General features: G+C 34.6%; 1 protein-coding gene across 1 annotated transcript in view; it reads right to left on the bottom strand.

Moving 5' to 3' along the window:
* Positions 1-23,824, bottom strand: part of LOC150080135 (uncharacterized) — a 228,061-nt gene that overhangs the window by 104,121 nt on the left and 100,116 nt on the right. The window contains exon 6 of the mRNA XM_090380599.1: positions 20,555-20,684. Within this exon, the coding sequence (XP_090236725.1) occupies positions 20,555-20,684 (130 nt within the window). The remainder of the gene's footprint in view (positions 1-20,554; positions 20,685-23,824) is intronic.

Here is a 23,824-nt window from a genome sequence, read left to right as displayed (position 1 = left end):
TACTTTAGTTTTTTTGGCTGATGCTGCATAAGCTTGCTTTCTTGCATCAAATGCCTCTACTAATGCTAATGCTAAATGCCCATACATGCATCCGCAACATACTGCTAATAATGATGAGGAACCCATTTTCTGCAAAAGCAGTAACGTGATTTATCTGTTAACCTGTCGAACCTGTAACATGAAATATGTAGGACAAACTGGTAATAAGCTCCACCTTAGGCTAAACCTACACAGATCAGACATCAAAAGGTATAATTGCACTATCAATAATGCCGAACAAGAAGTTGAATGCAATCACTTCCAGTCACACTGCTTTTCCAATATTTATATTTCTATCCTAGCTCAAGGACATGAGCCTATTGCCCGTAATCAACAAGAAGAATTATTCATGTTAAAGCAAAAAAACTCTCCATCCATATGGACTTAACAACAAATTCAATCATAAAATTATCACGAATAATATTACATAATAATATTAATATTACGAATAATATTTGCATATACGATAAATTTCAAGTAACCAAAGGTTTTTCTGCTTCAAAACTCTATAAGAAACACAAATTTAATAGTACTACCACACATAAATACAAGCTTGGTGCATTTCATCAGACCATTACAGAATGGGATACTAGTCAGTTCAATGTAAAAAAATTCATGATCTGCAATTTTGTACAAAACACAGCATACTAAAGGCACTTTACCGATTCAATCTCTCTTTCAATTTTAAATCAAAACACCTATTTGACCTTATTACAGATATATGTAAATTCATATTAAAATCTAACTTAAAGCTTACCAATGTTAATAATACCGCTATCATTTTTAAATTCAATTCCTGCCTGGACAATTTCAACATTAACGACTGTATTAATATTGCAAATAAACTACTTCCAGATGGCTGCCGTAACTTGAATATTATATCGAGATTTAGATATGATAAATCTTTTGGACTCAGAGTCTGCAATTATAAGCAACTAGCCACCAACATGGACAAATTTAATCCCGATCTAGCTTCCAACATTTGTATTTGTCAACAGGCTAATTTCCAACCTTTTTTGACCAACACCATGGCCATATTATAACAGGCAATTTACAAATCATCCATAATAAAGAACTCAGAAACATCATGTCTTATGGCTTCAAATACAGGACATATCAAAAGATAAACTTCAAATTCTTCAAAAAACAGTTATATCAAGATTTTTATTATCTTTTGTTTCAGGCTTTCCTACCTTCATTCACACCACTTCCTATTGAAGCTTTCCAATTATGGATTAATTCTGTATTAGAGGCTATGCTACAACATTGCAAATCATCTTTTCCACAGGTACAACCACCTACAGGAATTAAATTCAATTCTTCCATTGTAAAACAGCATTTGGCTGACCTACAGAAACACTTCATTATCACCCCTGTTGATAAAGCTGCATGAAATTATGCCATTATCTGCGAAACCTTTTATTTCCATACATTAAATGCAGAATTAAATTCCAGTACCACCTACAAGTTCATCACCAATAATAGCAGCATCATTACAAAAAAGTTGATTGCTTTTAGCAAGAAACTCAATATCAGCTTTAACAATTACAAATTTCCCTATATTTATTTCATTTCCAAGTTCCATAAAAACCCCATAAGTTTCAGGTTCATCACTTCCTGTAAATACAGTTATGCCCATAAACCCGGAAAAACACTGGAATGGTTACTTAAACCTATCATGGATATATATCCCGAGAGCAGAATTATTAATAACAATCTCCCGGTTATAAATGCTCTAAAAACAAATAACATCTCTCATATGCAAACCTTTGACTTCAATAGTCTATTCACCAGCATAAACCAAGCTAACTTAAAATCAGTGCTAAATATAATTTACAACAACTACATAGATATTATTGGCTGTAAGTCTGTCTTTTGGAACAACCTCGTTAATCTTTGCGTTTCCAAAAATTACATTTTTGACGGTAAATCTATCTACTTACAAACTATAGGTACCCTCATGGGTAGTCCTGCTAGCTGTGTCTTAGCTAACCTATACTGGTCCGAGACAGCCATACCCTCAGACATACAGCTTTATAGATACATTGATGACTTGATAATTTTCAGCTGGTTTTTTTTTTTTTTTTTTTTTTTTTTTAGGAGCATTAGCAACTAAGGCCATATTGCTCCCGAAATATGCGGTGGTCATTCCCTGACCTTTCCGCATCCTCCATATTTGGTGGTGACAGGCTCGAACCACGGTCTAATCAAGAAGCATGTGCTACGCACTGCTGCTCCTTCCCACCTGGCTACGGAGCGCCTATTTTCAGCTGCTCAACTTTTAAACAGGACTTCGCTGGTTTTTACCCCTCGGAACTAATCCTGGATAAAACAAATAATAATGACCTTTCAGCTAGCTACCTAGACATAAATACTGACAGTCCTCACGCGGCTATCAACATATACAACAAAAGAGATGCTTTTAGCTTCAATGTAGTCAGTCTTACCCACTGGCATTCTAACATTTCAAAAAACGTTCATGCAAACATAATTCTTTCCCAATGTATAAGAATTGCAACAATATGCAATAGCATCTGTCAATTTTCAGACAACATTAAAATACTCTACAATAAATTACAACAAAATAAATTCCAGGCTGCTTTCCTCTACCATCACTTCAAAAAAGCATTTAACATTATTAAATTTAAAAACATTACAAACTATGACTTAGATCCAAACATCATGTTAGTAGACTAACTTCCTTTACATTCAGGCCTGTACATATTGTATCGTTTTATACCCCCAAGACACTGTTGTGTCTCACAGTGTGGAAAGCTCGTGCCCACAGATTGTTTATATATGGAGGTATTATGTTATTTGTCTTGTCCTGTCTTCGTTATTGTTTATTTTATTTTATTTTTTATCTTAAAAATATTATTTTGATTTTAATTTCATTAACATTGCCATTACTGACTAAACACATGAGGCAACTGTCCAGTCATCATCCAGGGACCAACTGTGGTATGGGTTTGCAATCCTGGATAGCCCGAGCACTACTTTATTCACCTCCATTCCAATTACTTTCTGCTATACTTTTTTACTACTATTTCTTGTGAGCAATTAGACTGGCCAAAAGCAATATCGAGATGCTATTTCTCTACTATCGCCACTTGTTTCTTCTATTACACAAAGTTTAGTGTCTTTTCCACACTACTTTGTAAGTTTTTTGTTTCTCCCTCTGCTGGCTTTTTGCCTCATCTGCTTAATTGCTCACTTCCCCGTCACACACACGGGTACAGTTACCTGTTTTTGAATTCACACTTTTCTCCCTGCCCCACATGGGGCCACCTCAACTGACATATATACACTGCATGTGAACATTCGTCTCTCTCTCTCTCCTTAGGTCACCATTGACTTTCAACGTCTTCCAGCCCATACAGACAGTAAGTTTTCTTATTGAACAATTAGACTTTACACCAGCCGGTATTCAAATAAACAAATTCCAATCCTGCAACTAAAACACTTTATTTACAATAAAATAAAATATATAATAGTCTAAAACTGATGTGATTTAATTTACAATAAAATACAAAAATATAAAATATGATGATAAAAGCAATAAAAACAATTAATAAAATACCGTAACAACTGGAGCTTTCGGAGATAGCGATCCCCTTTCTCAACAGCATATTTCTGCTGTGTGGCACATCCTTAAATAGCAGATCCACGGCACTCGTCACATGGTTCCTCGGGAGTAAGGCCAGAATTTCCCATTTATGCACCAGAACCGGAAATGGCTCGGGAGCGTGCTAGCTGAAATCGTTCATCTCGCCCAAGAACCACGGTTTCCAAGAGGGGATGTAAACGTACACCCTTGTCTCTATTAATGGAATTGCTAGCTGCCCCAATATGTAAACTCTCAAGATTTGTAAACAAATGTAAACAATATGTAAACTCTCTTTGATTTTATATTTCATTCTTCTTTTCCACAAGATTCTATCGGCATGAACTTATTTATTTATTATTATTATTAAGTTTATTTATTCTTCCTTCTGGTATGATGTATACGTATACTTTTTACGTGTACATCCTAACAGAAACGGAGACCTGGCTTATTGCGATGGCTCGTACAATTTTCCCTGGAGACCCCCAGACGAAGTAGTTAAAAGTCCTAGGACCCACAGCTTTAGGAAATTACGATAATTATGCTTATATTAATTGAATTATTTCAGGTAATTTGTTTTTTTAGCATACAGGTTCTCTCAATTCTTCCATGGTTATTACACCTGATAGCTCAACTCCCCTACAAAATACACTAATAATTACCTTTTTGTCTATATATATATATACAGGCATACCTCGGTTAACGTTACCTCTGATAACGAAGCCTCGATATAACGAAGTCCGCAATTTCAAGCCCCATTTAACATAAAAAAATATTCCAATTTAAGGCCAACGCCCGACAATCATCCGATTGGTGACTGACGGCGACTCGTTACGTATTCCCGAGTGCTCCCGAGCTGCGGGCATGTCTGTTATAACAGTTTTGCGTGTCAATCGCGTAATTTAGTTGTTGTTTACATGATTGACGTTGTTTCAGTGTGGCGCATTGCAATAATCGACGTAGGTTCTTTATAGCATTACATAACGTAGATTTTGTAAATTTTAATAGAAATATTTTTGTTTTAGTTAATTAAAATGTCAGAATCAAAGAAAAGAAAAGCAATTTCTTTGGAAACTAAACTAAATATCGTACGACGTGTTAAAAGCGGCGAAAGAAAATCCGATGTGGCACATTCTTTAGGATTAGCGCAATCAACTTTAACAACCATACTAAGTCAATCAGAAAAAATAAAACAGTCTGCTCAGAATTGTACAGATGTTACAGCGGCAAAATTAACTCGCTTAAGGAATCCAATTTTAGAAAAAAATGGAGAAAATGTTAAGTTTGTGGATAGATGATATGTCACAACGTCATATGCCTTTAAGTCAAATGGTGATTCAAGAAAAAGCATTATTTTTGTTTAATCACCTGAAATCTAAACAAACTGAAGAAATTACGGAAACCTTTCGGGCTTCTCGTGGTTGGTTCGAGAAATTTAAAAAACGGGCCAGGATTCATAGTGTAAAATTAACAGGAGATTTAAAAAGGTGCTTAAATGACATTGAAAACGTTTTAAATTTTTTTAGTGAAAATGATCCCAATTTAGGAAGAAGTGTTATAGTTAAGCGATCAGTGTTAAATGCAATAACTCCGTATAGGCAATTGTTAAATGAAAGAGAAAAAAAGCATAAACAATCAACTTTAACCTCATATTTTAAAATGTGATTTCACTTTGTATGTAAGTTGACTGTTTATTTAATAAAACTTTTCTTTGTTCGAAAAAAAGCTTTTCATTTTCTTTACGTAGGAACGTATCCCTATTCTGGCCATAGTATTTTTACCTCTGAAAACGAAGTTTCGCTTAACGAAGTAATTTCGTGGAACGCATCCTATTCGTTAATCGAGGTATGCCTGTATATATATATATATATATATAAAGCATCCATAAAATTACTGAGTTTAGGTTGTAAAGATGTAAAATTATAGTTAAAGTGTAATATATAGAACACCCAATTAATGCCATCAAACGATCGAACATTACATCGGACGTTATGCATATACTAAATAGATACGTTATAGTGTAAAGTTAATATCTTTAAAGTTTGAAAATCCATATAGCCATAGTCCTGCCATATCTCCAGTATACATGAAAACCAAAATATAAATCATATTAAGTAAATTAATAAAATAATAAAATAATAAGCCCAACACAGGAAAATTATTTTGCAAGGAACTTTGTCGAGGGCTAAACCCTTACAAAATAACCAACCCATGCTAGACTGAGCCATCGGTTTCTGTTATCATCTGCCTGTATACTAACGCCAAAATAATATAATAGTGGAAATGTGGAATAATTTAGTATAACATTAACGTAAGATTTGAGACAAATGTAAGTCTAGAATGCCAAAACAACAAGTGTCGTACCGTAATACATAACAACAATTTATAAATGATACAGGCTGGATGATATTTAGCCCGACCGATCGCTACCACATTATAAGCACAACTGAGTAATTATTAAAATTTTTGCTGAACACAATTTAGCATAAAATTTTGCAGAAAATAGCTAATAAAGCTAACCGAAGGAGAACGGAAAAATGTATAGTAGAGCAATAGTACCTCACTCCCCCTCGAATTACTCTAATAGTTCGCGAGGTATGAAAAATAAGGCAAGAGGAAAGCTAAAAGCAAAAAGAAAGAAAAGGTCAATTTATCGATAGTACATCGGATATTAACCGGGAGCGTAACTTCCCGACCCTAAAAGTAGGGATCCTGGTTAGGTAGTAAAGGCCTGTAAAAATATATCAATCGAATAAAAAGAAAAAGAAGAAAAAGAAAAAGGAAAAAACGGAATGGCTAATTCCTAATAAAGTTTACTTTAAGTAGGACATAAATAATGTCAGATAAAGTCAAATTGTCAGTAATGCTAAGAGAACGAAAGACGGAACCTGTCAGATAAGGTCGGATTGTCAGTAATGCTTAGAGAACAAAAGAGGGGACATGGTAAAAACCCCGTAAGGAATCTACCAAGCATACTTTACCGTAGCCCAAGGCGGGAAAAACAAAACGCCTGCAGCAACCTCACTAGACTTATATAACTACAAAGCGTCATGCGCCACCTAAGATTTGTCAAGAATTAGCCGGTGTTTTTTGGATGAACAAAAGCATAATAGCGCCCTCTATAATAGAGAAAACAAAACCAATAATACTCAGATGTAGAAGAGAAATCCTAGTATAATATAGAATTCATTCCTACTGTAAAGAACCCATATAGGTACCACTTTTCTAAGGCGTAAGCTATATATAGCGAGTTCAAAACAGCAGTCCCTAGTATGTACATGTATATACAAAGGCTAATTAGTACACCACTCGCTATATCTATACCCTATATTAAAAAACAATAATGATTACATTAAGACCACGGCAATATCCAAAATGTATATAACAGTTTAATAAACTGCCTGCCTAATATTTTCGATAATTTCCAACTGGTTTAAATTATCGTGGTACTTTTTTAGTGCTATGGATAAAGCAGTACTCATATGTTTCAAAATGAAATTATATGGGAAACCGTTATCCAATAATTTATGCTTAAGATCGATAAGCGCATATATAACATCACTTTTATTATTACAAATATATACTCTTCTGATAGTTTGTGTCACTATAATGTTTTTAAGTATACGTACAGAGATATTAGTACCCCAACGGGTTAAGTCTATAGTTTTGAAATTGAATTCTTTGCGTTTGTCAAATAGCTTGGTAGATAGTGTATTATTATTAATCTGAATATCTATGTCCAGATATGCTACTTTAAAAGGGTCACCGTTGTTAGTGACTTCTAGAACCAACTCCTGCGGGTAGTGTTTAACCGCTTCTGTAAGAAAGCTAGTATTGTTGAACACAATTAGGTCATCAATATATCTGAACATATGGATATCTTTAACAAAGTTGTTTTCAAAATGATGCAGATATAAGTTGGCGATGAGACACGAGCTACTCGCCCCCATGGCAATGCCAGCATGCTGTATGAAAATATTACTACCATTATAAATATAGCTGTTGGAAATACAAAGATTAATCAAGTTATCCCAATAATTACGTTGGCAGGGTAAAATTTGGCTATATTCTGTAAAATAATTATTTAACACCAATTTTAGACTATCATGTGGGATGCTAGTAAATAAATTTTTGAAATCATATGTATTTATATGTTTGATGCTATTCATATTGTTCTTTATAAAGGTTAAAATAGGTCTATTGTTATTAATAATTCTGGAGGAATCTATAGCCTTGAAAATCATGCTGAGCAATTCAACTAGCTTACTATGTGGGACTTTTGAGTAGCTATTTCTACAAGATGTAATAAATCTGAAACTAATAGGCGATTTGTGAAACTTGGGAATACCATACAAATACGGAAAATTAGTATTATAGTTACTAATTTTTAACCTTTTTTGTATAGCCAGTAGCTTTTTGGTAATAGTACCAAGGTTACAGTTAGATTTAGTATATGTAGCACTGCTATGTAGTTCATTGTATAATAGTGTGGCATAGAATTTTTTGCAGATGAAACTGTAATTATTAGCGGCCTTATCTATAGTTGTTATGATAAATATATCCTGTAACTCCTTTAAATGTCGTTTGATTAACTGCATATTATATCTTTTGCTATCTCTAATGGTATGATGCTTACTATGTAAAAGCATACTAAATATATGTTGTTTAAAATCGCTATTAGTAAGAACTAGCCAATTATAGAAGGCCTCTAGTGGTAAATTAAACTTATAGGCCAATTTAAGGCAAAAATGCATAAGGTCAGAATGTATTAGTTTGGTTATAAGATTAGCATTAAGGCTAGTGTTAGGTCTGTATTTAAAACCGTAGGAAAGAACAGATCTCAATTCCTGGTGAGGAACCAGGTTAAGATTACCAGTAATTACATGCCCATGATGTAAGTCAACGAAATCATGGTATTGTGGTAAGTGGCAGTAGCAAATAGCATCCTGGTAGACATTATCTAAGTTGCAGGCTAGCTGCTTATAATTACAAGCAGTAAGCCCAAAAGGTTTATTGTAACTAAACCTAGTTACTATATTCCTATTACTGAGTGGAAAACTGCTAACATGTTTATTTAATATCTCCTTTAACGGTAAGTAGTCAAATATAATGTTACTGAATTTAATATTGATATAGATGTTATGGATAACAGGTTTATTACATAGACGATATTTAAAAATATCCCTAAGTAAGTGGTCAAGATGCTGGTTACGATGTGAATATGTCTGGTTAATTTTTTCTAAGGCTTTTAACTTGCTATGCTTGAGGCCGAATAAGATATCATGTATGAGTTTAATATTTATAACATTTTTATCCCAAGTATCCAGCATGTCGGTAAATTTTCCTAAAGTATGCTTAGTGCGCATTTGAATGCCAGTACCAGTATTGTTAAAAACTTTGTTTCTCATCTTACTACGTGGCAATTTAGGCTGGGATCTATTAGCCATATGAAAAAGTTTATAAACACAAGTATCTAAACTACCAATATTATAATTACGTCCATTAAACAAACTATTGAGACCATAAGGGTACAGGGTTTTATATTTAAGAATATTGCAGTTTTCACGTTGTAATCTAATGCTGTGTCTATGTTCAATATCTAATATAGTAATAGAAATATTATCGAAACTATGTGTTTGGAAGTGCTGCAGTTCAATGTCATTTTTATTAACAAAATTATTAATATGGGATCTGTGCCCATTAATTCTAATATGTAATTCACCTCCTGTTTGTCCAATATACTTAGCCATACACGTATTACATGTAATTAGGTAAATAGCTCCCCTAGAATGGCAGAAAACCGGATCATAGGTATTATGGGAGACATGTTTAATGTTCATGGCCGGGCAAGTTTGACATCTCATATTGTTGCATTTGTTGAATTTTAAGTATAGCTCCGATGCAAAAGTCCTCGTGTCCAAATGTAAGTTATTGTCTATAGTATCATTAACCGGGCGGTTACTTGGTAAGCCTAATACATTAGATGCAACATGGCTATTTTGGTTACTTATCGGATCACTCATAGCCATAGTAGAATCCGCGGTACAGTTTAGCCTACGCGACCGACGTAGTATCTTATGATTATTCAAAGTGTAGTAACTCATGATAGTATTATAAGGTAAAAATAACTAAAAAATGGGGGAAATACAGTTAACCATCGACTATATATCTTACCAAACTCACAGAGTATGATAACTAGCATAATAGTATCCTTATACTTTAATATAGCGAAAACAAAAATATTGATATAAAAAGATGTAGAAATTTAATGTAATTAGATAACGATAACGATAAGGAGAATCCTTGCAGACCAGTCAATACATAGGCAAACTCCTAATTAATAAAGCATCCATAAAATTACTGAGTTTAGGTTGTAAAGATGTAAAATTATAGTTAAAGTGTAATATATAGAACACCCAATTAATGCCATCAAACGATCGAACATTACATCGGACGTTATGCATATACTAAATAGATACGTTATAGTGTAAAGTTAATATCTTTAAAGTTTGAAAATCCATATAGCCATAGTCCTGCCATATCTCCAGTATACATGAAAACCAAAATATAAATCATATTAAGTAAATTAATAAAATAATAAAATAATAAGCCCAACACAGGAAAATTATTTTGCAAGGAACTTTGTCGAGGGCTAAACCCTTACAAAATAACCAACCCATGCTAGACTGAGCCATCGGTTTCTGTTATCATCTGCCTGTATACTAACGCCAAAATAATATAATAGTGGAAATGTGGAATAATTTAGTATAACATTAACGTAAGATTTGAGACAAATGTAAGTCTAGAATGCCAAAACAACAAGTGTCGTACCGTAATACATAACAACAATTTATAAATGATACAGGCTGGATGATATTTAGCCCGACCGATCGCTACCACATTATAAGCACAACTGAGTAATTATTAAAATTTTTGCTGAACACAATTTAGCATAAAATTTTGCAGAAAATAGCTAATAAAGCTAACCGAAGGAGAACGGAAAAATGTATAGTAGAGCAATAGTACCTCACTCCCCCTCGAATTACTCTAATAGTTCGCGAGGTATGAAAAATAAGGCAAGAGGAAAGCTAAAAGCAAAAAGAAAGAAAAGGTCAATTTATCGATAGTACATCGGATATTAACCGGGAGCGTAACTTCCCGACCCTAAAAGTAGGGATCCTGGTTAGGTAGTAAAGGCCTGTAAAAATATATCAATCGAATAAAAAGAAAAAGAAGAAAAAGAAAAAGGAAAAAACGGAATGGCTAATTCCTAATAAAGTTTACTTTAAGTAGGACATAAATAATGTCAGATAAAGTCAAATTGTCAGTAATGCTAAGAGAACGAAAGACGGAACCTGTCAGATAAGGTCGGATTGTCAGTAATGCTTAGAGAACAAAAGAGGGGACATGGTAAAAACCCCGTAAGGAATCTACCAAGCATACTTTACCGTAGCCCAAGGCGGGAAAAACAAAACGCCTGCAGCAACCTCACTAGACTTATATAACTACAAAGCGTCATGCGCCACCTAAGATTTGTCAAGAATTAGCCGGTGTTTTTTGGATGAACAAAAGCATAATAGCGCCCTCTATAATAGAGAAAACAAAACCAATAATACTCAGATGTAGAAGAGAAATCCTAGTATAATATAGAATTCATTCCTACTGTAAAGAACCCATATAGGTACCACTTTTCTAAGGCGTAAGCTATATATAGCGAGTTCAAAACAGCAGTCCCTAGTATGTACATGTATATACAAAGGCTAATTAGTACACCACTCGCTATATCTATACCCTATATTAAAAAACAATAATGATTACATTAAGACCACGGCAATATCCAAAATGTATATAACAGTTTAATAAACTGCCTGCCTAATATTTTCGATAATTTCCAACTGGTTTAAATTATCGTGGTACTTTTTTAGTGCTATGGATAAAGCAGTACTCATATGTTTCAAAATGAAATTATATGGGAAACCGTTATCCAATAATTTATGCTTAAGATCGATAAGATTTATGTATTACGGTACGACACTTGTTGTTTTGGCATTCTAGACTTACATTTGTCTCAAATCTTACGTTAATGTTATACTAAATTATTCCACATTTCCACTATTATATTATTTTGGCGTTAGTATACAGGCAGATGATAACAGAAACCGATGGCTCAGTCTAGCATGGGTTGGTTATTTTGTAAGGGTTTAGCCCTCGACAAAGTTCCTTGCAAAATAATTTTCCTGTGTTGGGCTTATTATTTTATTATTTTATTAATTTACTTAATATGATTTATATTTTGGTTTTCATGTATACTGGAGATATGGCAGGACTATGGCTATATGGATTTTCAAACTTTAAAGATATTAACTTTACACTATAACGTATCTATTTAGTATATGCATAACGTCCGATGTAATGTTCGATCGTTTGATGGCATTAATTGGGTGTTCTATATATTACACTTTAACTATAATTTTACATCTTTACAACCTAAACTCAGTAATTTTATGGATGCTTTATTAATTAGGAGTTTGCCTATGTATTGACTGGTCTGCAAGGATTCTCCTTATCGTTATCGTTATCTAATTACATTAAATTTCTACATCTTTTTATATCAATATTTTTGTTTTCGCTATATTAAAGTATAAGGATACTATTATGCTAGTTATCATACTCTGTGAGTTTGGTAAGATATATAGTCGATGGTTAACTGTATTTCCCCCATTTTTTAGTTATTTTTACCTTATAATACTATCATGAGTTACTACACTTTGAATAATCATAAGATACTACGTCGGTCGCGTAGGCTAAACTGTACCGCGGATTCTACTATGGCTATGAGTGATCCGATAAGTAACCAAAATAGCCATGTTGCATCTAATGTATTAGGCTTACCAAGTAACCGCCCGGTTAATGATACTATAGACAATAACTTACATTTGGACACGAGGACTTTTGCATCGGAGCTATACTTAAAATTCAACAAATGCAACAATATGAGATGTCAAACTTGCCCGGCCATGAACATTAAACATGTCTCCCATAATACCTATGATCCGGTTTTCTGCCATTCTAGGGGGAGCTATTTACCTAATTACATGTAATACGTGTATGGCTAAGTATATTGGACAAACAGGAGGTGAATTACATATTAGAATTAATGGGCACAGATCCCATATTAATAATTTTGTTAATAAAAATGACATTGAACTGCAGCACTTCCAAACACATAGTTTCGATAATATTTCTATTACTATATTAGATATTGAACATAGACACAGCATTAGATTACAACGTGAAAACTGCAATATTCTTAAATATAAAACCCTGTACCCTTATGGTCTCAATAGTTTGTTTAATGGACGTAATTATAATATTGGTAGTTTAGATACTTGTGTTTATAAACTTTTTCATATGGCTAATAGATCCCAGCCTAAATTGCCACGTAGTAAGATGAGAAACAAAGTTTTTAACAATACTGGTACTGGCATTCAAATGCGCACTAAGCATACTTTAGGAAAATTTACCGACATGCTGGATACTTGGGATAAAAATGTTATAAATATTAAACTCATACATGATATCTTATTCGGCCTCAAGCATAGCAAGTTAAAAGCCTTAGAAAAAATTAACCAGACATATTCACATCGTAACCAGCATCTTGACCACTTACTTAGGGATATTTTTAAATATCGTCTATGTAATAAACCTGTTATCCATAACATCTATATCAATATTAAATTCAGTAACATTATATTTGACTACTTACCGTTAAAGGAGATATTAAATAAACATGTTAGCAGTTTTCCACTCAGTAATAGGAATATAGTAACTAGGTTTAGTTACAATAAACCTTTTGGGCTTACTGCTTGTAATTATAAGCAGCTAGCCTGCAACTTAGATAATGTCTACCAGGATGCTATTTGCTACTGCCACTTACCACAATACCATGATTTCGTTGACTTACATCATGGGCATGTAATTACTGGTAATCTTAACCTGGTTCCTCACCAGGAATTGAGATCTGTTCTTTCCTACGGTTTTAAATACAGACCTAACACTAGCCTTAATGCTAATCTTATAACCAAACTAATACATTCTGACCTTATGCATTTTTGCCTTAAATTGGCCTATAAGTTTAATTTACCACTAGAGGCCTTCTATAATTGGCTAGTTCTTACTAATAGCGATTTTAAACAACATATATTTAGTATGCTTTTACATAGTAAGCATCATACCATTAGAGATAGCAAAAGATATAATATGCAGTTAATCAAACGACATTTAAAGGAGTTACAGGATATATTTATCATAACAACTATAGATAAGGCCGCTAATAATTACAGTTTCATCTGCAAAAAATTCTATGCCACACTATTATACAATGAACTACATAGCAGTGCTACATATACTAAATCTAACTGTAACCTTGGTACTATTACCAAAAAGCTACTGGCTATACAAAAAAGGTTAAAAATTAGTAACTATAATACTAATTTTCCGTATTTGTATGGTATTCCCAAGTTTCACAAATCGCCTATTAGTTTCAGATTTATTACATCTTGTAGAAATAGCTACTCAAAAGTCCCACATAGTAAGCTAGTTGAATTGCTCAGCATGATTTTCAAGGCTATAGATTCCTCCAGAATTATTAATAACAATAGACCTATTTTAACCTTTATAAAGAACAATATGAATAGCATCAAACATATAAATACATATGATTTCAAAAATTTATTTACTAGCATCCCACATGATAGTCTAAAATTGGTGTTAAATAATTATTTTACAGAATATAGCCAAATTTTACCCTGCCAACGTAATTATTGGGATAACTTGATTAATCTTTGTATTTCCAACAGCTATATTTATAATGGTAGTAATATTTTCATACAGCATGCTGGCATTGCCATGGGGGCGAGTAGCTCGTGTCTCATCGCCAACTTATATCTGCATCATTTTGAAAACAACTTTGTTAAAGATATCCATATGTTCAGATATATTGATGACCTAATTGTGTTCAACAATACTAGCTTTCTTACAGAAGCGGTTAAACACTACCCGCAGGAGTTGGTTCTAGAAGTCACTAACAACGGTGACCCTTTTAAAGTAGCATATCTGGACATAGATATTCAGATTAATAATAATACACTATCTACCAAGCTATTTGACAAACGCAAAGAATTCAATTTCAAAACTATAGACTTAACCCGTTGGGGTACTAATATCTCTGTACGTATACTTAAAAACATTATAGTGACACAAACTATCAGAAGAGTATATATTTGTAATAATAAAAGTGATGTTATATATGCGCTTATCGATCTTAAGCATAAATTATTGGATAACGGTTTCCCATATAATTTCATTTTGAAACATATGAGTACTGCTTTATCCATAGCACTAAAAAAGTACCACGATAATTTAAACCAGTTGGAAATTATCGAAAATATTAGGCAGGCAGTTTATTAAACTGTTATATACATTTTGGATATTGCCGTGGTCTTAATGTAATCATTATTGTTTTTTAATATAGGGTATAGATATAGCGAGTGGTGTACTAATTAGCCTTTGTATATACATGTACATACTAGGGACTGCTGTTTTGAACTCGCTATATATAGCTTACGCCTTAGAAAAGTGGTACCTATATGGGTTCTTTACAGTAGGAATGAATTCTATATTATACTAGGATTTCTCTTCTACATCTGAGTATTATTGGTTTTGTTTTCTCTATTATAGAGGGCGCTATTATGCTTTTGTTCATCCAAAAAACACCGGCTAATTCTTGACAAATCTTAGGTGGCGCATGACGCTTTGTAGTTATATAAGTCTAGTGAGGTTGCTGCAGGCGTTTTGTTTTTCCCGCCTTGGGCTACGGTAAAGTATGCTTGGTAGATTCCTTACGGGGTTTTTACCATGTCCCCTCTTTTGTTCTCTAAGCATTACTGACAATCCGACCTTATCTGACAGGTTCCGTCTTTCGTTCTCTTAGCATTACTGACAATTTGACTTTATCTGACATTATTTATGTCCTACTTAAAGTAAACTTTATTAGGAATTAGCCATTCCGTTTTTTCCTTTTTCTTTTTCTTCTTTTTCTTTTTATTCGATTGATATATTTTTACAGGCCTTTACTACCTAACCAGGATCCCTACTTTTAGGGTCGGGAAGTTACGCTCCCGGTTAATATCCGATGTACTATCGATAAATTGACCTTTTCTTTCTTTTTGCTTTTAGCTTTCCTCTTGCCTTATTTTTCATACCTCGCGAACTATTAGAGTAATTCGAGGGGGAGTGAGGTACTATTGCTCTACTATACATTTTTCCGTTCTCCTTCGGTTAGCTTTATTAGCTATTTTCTGCAAAATTTTATGCTAAATTGTGTTCAGCAAAAATTTTAATAATTACTCAGTTGTGCTTATAATGTGGTAGCGATCGGTCGGGCTAAATATCATCCAGCCTGTATCATTTATAAATTGTTGTTATGTATTACGGTACGACACTTGTTGTTTTGGCATTCTAGACTTACATTTGTCTCAAATCTTACGTTAATGTTATACTAAATTATTCCACATTTCCACTATTATATTATTTTGGCGTTAGTATACAGGCAGATGATAACAGAAACCGATGGCTCAGTCTAGCATGGGTTGGTTATTTTGTAAGGGTTTAGCCCTCGACAAAGTTCCTTGCAAAATAATTTTCCTGTGTTGGGCTTATTATTTTATTATTTTATTAATTTACTTAATATGATTTATATTTTGGTTTTCATGTATACTGGAGATATGGCAGGACTATGGCTATATGGATTTTCAAACTTTAAAGATATTAACTTTACACTATAACGTATCTATTTAGCATTAGCATTAGCATTAGCAGAGGCATATGATGCAAGAAAGCAAGCTTACTCAGCATCAGCCAAAAAAAAAAAAAAAAAAAAAATAAAAAAAAAAAACACCCACTCCCATTTCACCCCTCCGTTCGTTCGAAATACCTGTCCAGTTGAGCTTTAAATTTGTTTAGGCTATCAACTTCAACAACAAGTGATGGAAGTCGGTTCCACCAACCAACCACCCGCTGGCCAAAGGCAAATTTCCGCACATCTATCCGACATCCGTCCTTCCTCAATTTGAATTTATGCCCTCTGAGGTGATTATTCTGAGAAAGATGAAGAATCCCATTGGCATTGAGCATGCTCAAACCATTCAAAGCCTTATACACCTCTATCAGATCACCTCGCCGGTGCCTAGTCTCCAGACTCTGTAATTTGCAAAACTTAAGCCTTTCTTCGTAAGAGCAACCCTTTGTTCCATTTACTAATCTTGTTGCCCTTCTCTGTACCCGTTCCAGCAGCTCTACATCCTTCTTGAAATGAGGCCTCCAGACCTGTATACAGTACTCAAGATGTGGCCTTACCATTGCCTTATACAAGGGAATAATCACCTCCTTATCCCTGCTAGAAAAATTCCTGTATATCATTGACAAGACACCATGCGCTACTCTTGCAGCTCGTCTGCACTGCTCAGAGAACTTCATATCTGCCTGCACAATTACCCCCAGGTCCTTTTCATTCTCCACCACTGTCAGTGTAGTACCGCAGAGTTGATACGTTGCTCTGGGGTTACTGTTTCCCATATGCAGCACTTTACATTTGTCGATGTTAAACCTCATTTGCCACCTCTCAGCCCATCTGTTCAACCTTTCCAGATCCTGTTGCAGCAGCATAGCGTCAGTATTGTCCTTAACGACCCTGCCAACCTTTGTATCATCTGCAAACTTGGACATTAAACTTGATATCCCATCATCAATATCATTCATAAACACCGAAAACAACAACGGACCCAACACTGAACCTTGAGGAACTCCACTAATAACATTAGTCCACGTTGAGCAGTGTCCATTGATTACCACTCTCTGTCTTCTGCCACTCAACCATCCCCTTATCCATAGCAGCAATTTGCCTCCAATGCCACACTGCTCCAATTTGTGCAGCAGTCTTCCATGTGCAACAGTATCAAAAGCCTTTCTAAGATCCAAATATATAATATCAAAGTTATTCCCTGCATCCAGTTCTTTTGTGACTACATCATAGTATCCAATCAAATTGGTCAGGCAAGACCTGCCCTTAACAAAACCATGCTGCGTCTGAGCTATAACTGAATTCTTGTCTAGATGATCCTGCAGTGCTTCTTTAACCAGTGCCTCCATTAATTTACCTGGAACAGAAGTTAAACTAACAGGTCTATAATTACTTGTGTCAGCCTTTGATCCTCCTTTGTGAATTGGGGTTACATTTGCACATCTCCAGTCTATGGGCACCTCCCCTGAGTCCAAAGAAGCTCTCATAATTATGGCTAGGGGTTTGCATACTTCCTTTGCTGCCTCCTTTAATATAACTGGATAGATCCCATCCACCCCAGGTGCCTTTTTTATGTTTATCCTCAACAATCTCTCCTCCACTTTCCTCTCAGTTATTACAAAATCATCCAGCTCACTGCCAATGTTTACTTTACCTACATCATTCTCCTTCCTGAATAACTCCTCATGCGTGAATGTAGATGCAAAATACTCGTTTAGATTGTTAGCCACCTGAGCAGGATCCTCAACTGTTGAACCATCAATATCCAGTGGACCAATCTGATTCATCCCTTTCCTTTTCGAGTTCAAGTATGTAAAAAACTCTTTTCTGTTTTTCTTTGCATCCTTTGCCAAGGATTTTTCATAGTCTGCCTTTGCCTGCCTAATCTCCTTTGTGACTTGGTTACAGACCAACTTATATCTATCATAGGCTTCCATGTCACCCATTAATTTGTATGTATCCCATGCATTTTTCTTCTCTGCCACATGTCTCATTAGCTCATCTGACAACCATTTAGGCCTAAACCTTGAACAATATTTCTTAGTTGGTATGTAAAGCCTGGTAGCCTCCAAGATTAGTTCCTTGAATGCTTCCCATTTTGAGTTTGCTGTTGGTAACATCATCAGTTGGTCCCACTGTATAGAATTTAAATACTGTCTCAGACCATCATAGTCGCCTTTACGAAAACAAAAACCCTTCCCTTTACCTCTGATGGTAGTTACCTCCTTGAGTAAATCCCACTTCAACACACTGTGATCACTGCCACCTAGTGGTTCATTTATCTGCAGGTTCTTAATGCATGAAGAATCACTACTGATAATCAGATCAAGAGTATTGCTCCCTCTTGTTGCCTCACGAACATGCTGATGTAGAAAACAATCATCCAATAAATCCACAAAAGCCTTGCTAGTGTGCGAGTGACCAACCCACAAATTCCAGTCAATATCTGGGAAATTAAAGTCCCCCATTATAAGACTCTCAGATTTACTGGCCCACTCTATTTCCCTGTACAATATCTTATTATACTCATCAGAGTCATTAGGCCTATAGCACACTCCTACTCTCAATTTTGATTTCCCTATGCTTATGTCGCACCAAACTGACTCGACACTGCCCTGTCCATCGATGTCGACTGGCTTCACTTCCTTGGACTTTATGTGTTTCTTAATTAATAGCATAACCCCTCCTCCCCTCCTGTCCTGTCTATCCTTTCTATACACATTGTATTCCCCAAATTCCAGTTCCGCATTACTTATATCTGTGTGACACCACGTCTCTGATATCCCAACAATATCTGCCTTTGATGTTTTGAGCAATACCTCAAATTCATCAAATTTATTTACCAAACTCCTAGCATTGGTGTACACGCAGGTATACATGCACCTGTTTCTATTCTTAGCTACCCTAACACAACCCATGTGTTTACTTGTACCGCAATGACTACCAGCAGTCTCTGAAATATCCTGCATCTTGTTTTTCAGACTTCTGCTCATTTGAATAGAAGCAGTGCAAGAATCACTTCCACCTCTGCCAGTGGCTACTGTTAATCTATTAGTCCTTGTATCCCCCCCAACTAGCAGTTTTCCGACCCACCTAACACTGCCTCGACAGCATCAGCAAAAATTCTTGCACCCTTTCTATTTAAGTGTATCCCATCCCTGTAGAAGCAATCTCTCCTGTTAACAAGTACAGTCCAGGCTGAAAAAAATTCTACCCCTTGAGCCTTGCACAATCCCTCCAGGGCCGAATTGATCGACAAGGCTCTCATCATATACTCCCTCCTATCGTGTCTGGGCAGAATTGCAGACACTTTCAAGTTCAACCCTAATTCACGGCTTTTTTTCAACAGTGACCTGTACTTGCTAAGTAATTCCGCCGGTCTCCTACTCTTAATATCATTAGTGCCAAAATTTAGTATATATATATATATATATGCAGTAAAGAGACACTCTAAAGTGTAACTAACAACTCTCAAATAAGGTTATAATAAACAAATAGGACACAGATGAACACTTAATGATATAACAGCAAACATATCCATAAACAGATTGTGATGCTGGCTGTCAACTGCTGTGACTCATAAACACACTCAAAATACGCTGGTCCAAATAAAATTATTTTGTCTGTTAAATCTGAATTCCATTAAACTGAGGTATGTAAAATCGAAGACTTACTGCATCTTACTTATTAACTACAAATTCTATAGAAAACTCCCAACACAATAACTGGATGCACATATTCATTCAATAATAAATGGAAATTTAAAACGATATTTATCAAAAGTTTTATAATCAGTTGAATATTTTGTAACTTCGTGGACCTGATTCTATTTGACTACTTTTTAGAAGCTATGGTAGTACAAAGAAATAAAATAAGATTTACAAACAGCATGGTGCTATTAGACAAATAATACACTTGGTGCTATTAGACAAATATTATTTCCTGAATTCTGAACCTGTTCAGAATTCAGGAAAGAAGTAAATCAATGAACTGTCGTAGCTTTTGGGCAACATGTTTTGCTTATTCCTAATAATATAATATCCTTTTCATACCTTACTTTCATACATGGTCTCCCGTTTATCAGTCAGGACGGAACGGATTACCTCTCCTGCATATTCTATAACCATTTCCCCAGCATCAATATTACGTTTGCAAAACAGTCCCCTGCCATGAATTCTCGACCTGAAATAAGAAAATGCACATATACACACACACATATTGCATCAATTGTAAATATAAGTACAGCAGATGCTCGATTTACTGGGATCGGATTAACTGGGACACTTCAAGACTCCAAATTTAAAAAAAAACAACCAGAAATCATAAAATTCAAGTAATAACTAGAATAGGCATGAACAGATATTTTGCAAGTCATAAATAAGCGACAAGAAGCAGCGTTATAAGTCGTCATTGGGAGATTAATGTGCCTATTATCTTGCAACCCCCGCTGTCTTCACACTCACTGCTCAAAAAAAAGAAAAAAAGAAAGAAAAAAGAAAAGAAAAAAGTCCAAATGTTTAGCTTGTTTTAGTGCATCGCGTCGATTGTTGTGTTCTGTCGCACTGCAAAAAGACAAATTTTATTTCATTATTTAAGTGAGGGATGTCGAAATTTTTTTTATAGTAAATATTTTTTTTTGTTTATAAATCATGAAAATGATGAGTAAACGCAAAAGAGTTGCCCTTTCAGTTAAAGACTTGAAATTATTCAAAAGTTTGAAAACGGTGCATCCATTAAATCTCTAATGAACCATGATAATGTTGATGACCAAACCATACACAACCTTGTAAAAAATAAAGGGAAGCTATTAGATTTAAAATCGACATCGCAAAAAATAAAGGGAAGCATCGTATTGGACACACGAGTAGTACATGGTAAGTTTTTTATCTACCACAACATTTTTTACGTAGGTTGCTGAACATTTTTTGATACAGTAAGTCCCCGACTTACTCAACTACAGATTTACATAAATTTGTTTTCACTCAATTTTTTTTTTATATTTTTTTATTATTTTTTTTTAGGATTGTAAAATTTAAAACAACAAAAAAAAATAATAATAAGCAATCAATAACGATGATCATGGCACGCACAAATTGCACAAGTTAGATCGGAGTAATAAGCAAAAAAATAAGAATGAAGAGAAGATTCTTACAATTATTTATGGTTTTTTTTTATGACTGAAGATTTTAGTGAAGGGGGGCCATACTTCACCATAATAACATAAAAACCAACAGAATTCCAGCTATCGGTATCATCGCAAATGCAATTACATCGACTTTACTACCCATTTATAAAAGATTGCACTAACAGAGAAGCCCAATAACACGGAAAGAGCAAATTGGTTTTATTGTTTTTTGTTGACCTCCAAAACTGTGCTTTAGTAAAATGTGAGCTCTCGCGGGGTGATAATAGTGAGTTTTGGCCTTAACCCTATGAAATTCTTTTCAGAAAATTTAATTTTGAGTTATGGTGCCGACTAAGAGAATAAGTGACAGCAGTACTAGTAAACCTACCAAGAAAAGGAAAGTGATCAATTTGGATCAGAAAATTAAACTAATAAGAATGTATGAAAATGGTCAAACATTAACAAGTATCACGCTGAATTCAGATTTGTCAATAATAATATAGTAGCAATATGTTACTAGTCATTCCCGAGTTACGTAAAACTCAAAGTAACAAGTTCTTGAACGTATCTCTTACATATGTCGGGGACTTCTGTATTTTTTAATTAACCTGGAAATCGATTATCCGGGATTTGTTTTTTACCATCTATCCAGGAAAATCGAGAGTCTACTGTAGAAATAATTTTTGATAATGGTTACTGTGTGGATGGATATTAAGTGAAAGTAGGATAAGGACAATGCCCTCAAGTGCTATACTACTAAAGAAAAGTGTTCATGCTACCATCTATAGTTCAATTATATTTTTGATATATAATTTAACTCTTATTCAATGCTGCTTTCTAATAGTTCTGATCTGTTATGGTACAATATTTCACAGCATAAGGGCAGCCATTATTCAGCTCTATTGCATTTGCAGATTGATCAATATACCTGTCCAGTCAAGGAGGCATTGAATTATTTAACTCTTTGTGGTCCAATGTTGTTACAGTGCCACTTATGGTGACATTGTAAAATCCCACTTCCAGTCTGATGTTGCATCCAATGTGCCTGTAAGCATTTCCAATAAAGAATTTGTTTTCCAGAGGTGATGGTGCAATTATTGCATTATCGACTGTTTACATTTCACATAAATAATCTGAAAAGCTTAATCCATGTTTATGTCTGTTTATATTCAATTATTAAATGTAGGTGACTGTTTTTTTTTAGTCAGATATAATGTTGATGTTTCCAATTATGAAATTTGTTTTCCTTCTGTACTGCGATCTATTAATATTTCATATAAAGAATGCAAAAAAACTAAATCTGTTTAGATTCAGTTGTTACTTCAGAATATTTGAATGTGAAATTTGTTTTTCCTGGTGAGGCTGCCTCAATTAAGGCACTGCCATATATGTATATATCAAGTTAAACATAATTAAACTTAGCTAAACAAATTGAAGTTAAACGTAAAATTGGCATCAGATGAGATCTATCCATTATATTAAGTGAGGCAGCAAAGGAGACAAGCAAACCCTTAGCCCTAATTATGAGAGCACTTTTGGATTCAGGGCAGGTCATTGTGGCCTGGAGTTTTTTTTTTTTTTTTTTAATGTAGACCCCAAACACGAGAGGTATTAGAACCTATAGTACTTATTACCGTGCTTGGGTTGCAGGTTGAGAAGATGAAAGAAGATATTTGTTGACATGAGACTTGAACTTCTGTAGACTGCAATTTTCAGGAAATACGTATGAAGGAAGGCTGTTCCAGAAAACGACAGTTGAATAAATAAACAAGGAAAATGAAAAGTTGGACAGTAAATAGATGTTAGCTGGTGGCAGCACGGGTTCAGACTGTTTTGAAAGAGAGAGAGGGAATTATAGAAGCCAATTCAGAAGAACAGTGTCCATGGAAGTATCTGTAGAAAAGACATGCAGCACAAACAGTACGTCTATATACAGAGAGAGTGGATAGAGACTGTTAGAGAGGATTCATTAATTAACCTAACTTCCCTCTTCTGAATGGAATCTAGACGCTTGATAGAAGTTTTGGGGGCACAGCCCCAGTTGTGGGAACAATATTCCATGGTAGGACGGATCTGCGATTTGTACAGAGTGAATAGCTGTTTGGAAGAAAAGTAATGCAGAGAGCGAAAGAAAAAACCAAGTTTTTTAGATGCAGAGGAAGCAATATTTGTAATGTGCTTGTGCCAAGAGAGATTA

This window comes from Mastigoproctus giganteus, chromosome 9 (assembly GCF_048544385.1).
Source record: "Mastigoproctus giganteus isolate SK-2022 chromosome 9, ASM4854438v1, whole genome shotgun sequence".
NCBI lineage: Eukaryota > Metazoa > Arthropoda > Arachnida > Uropygi > Thelyphonidae > Mastigoproctus > Mastigoproctus giganteus.
This window is presented reverse-complemented; position numbering and strand designations above follow the sequence as displayed.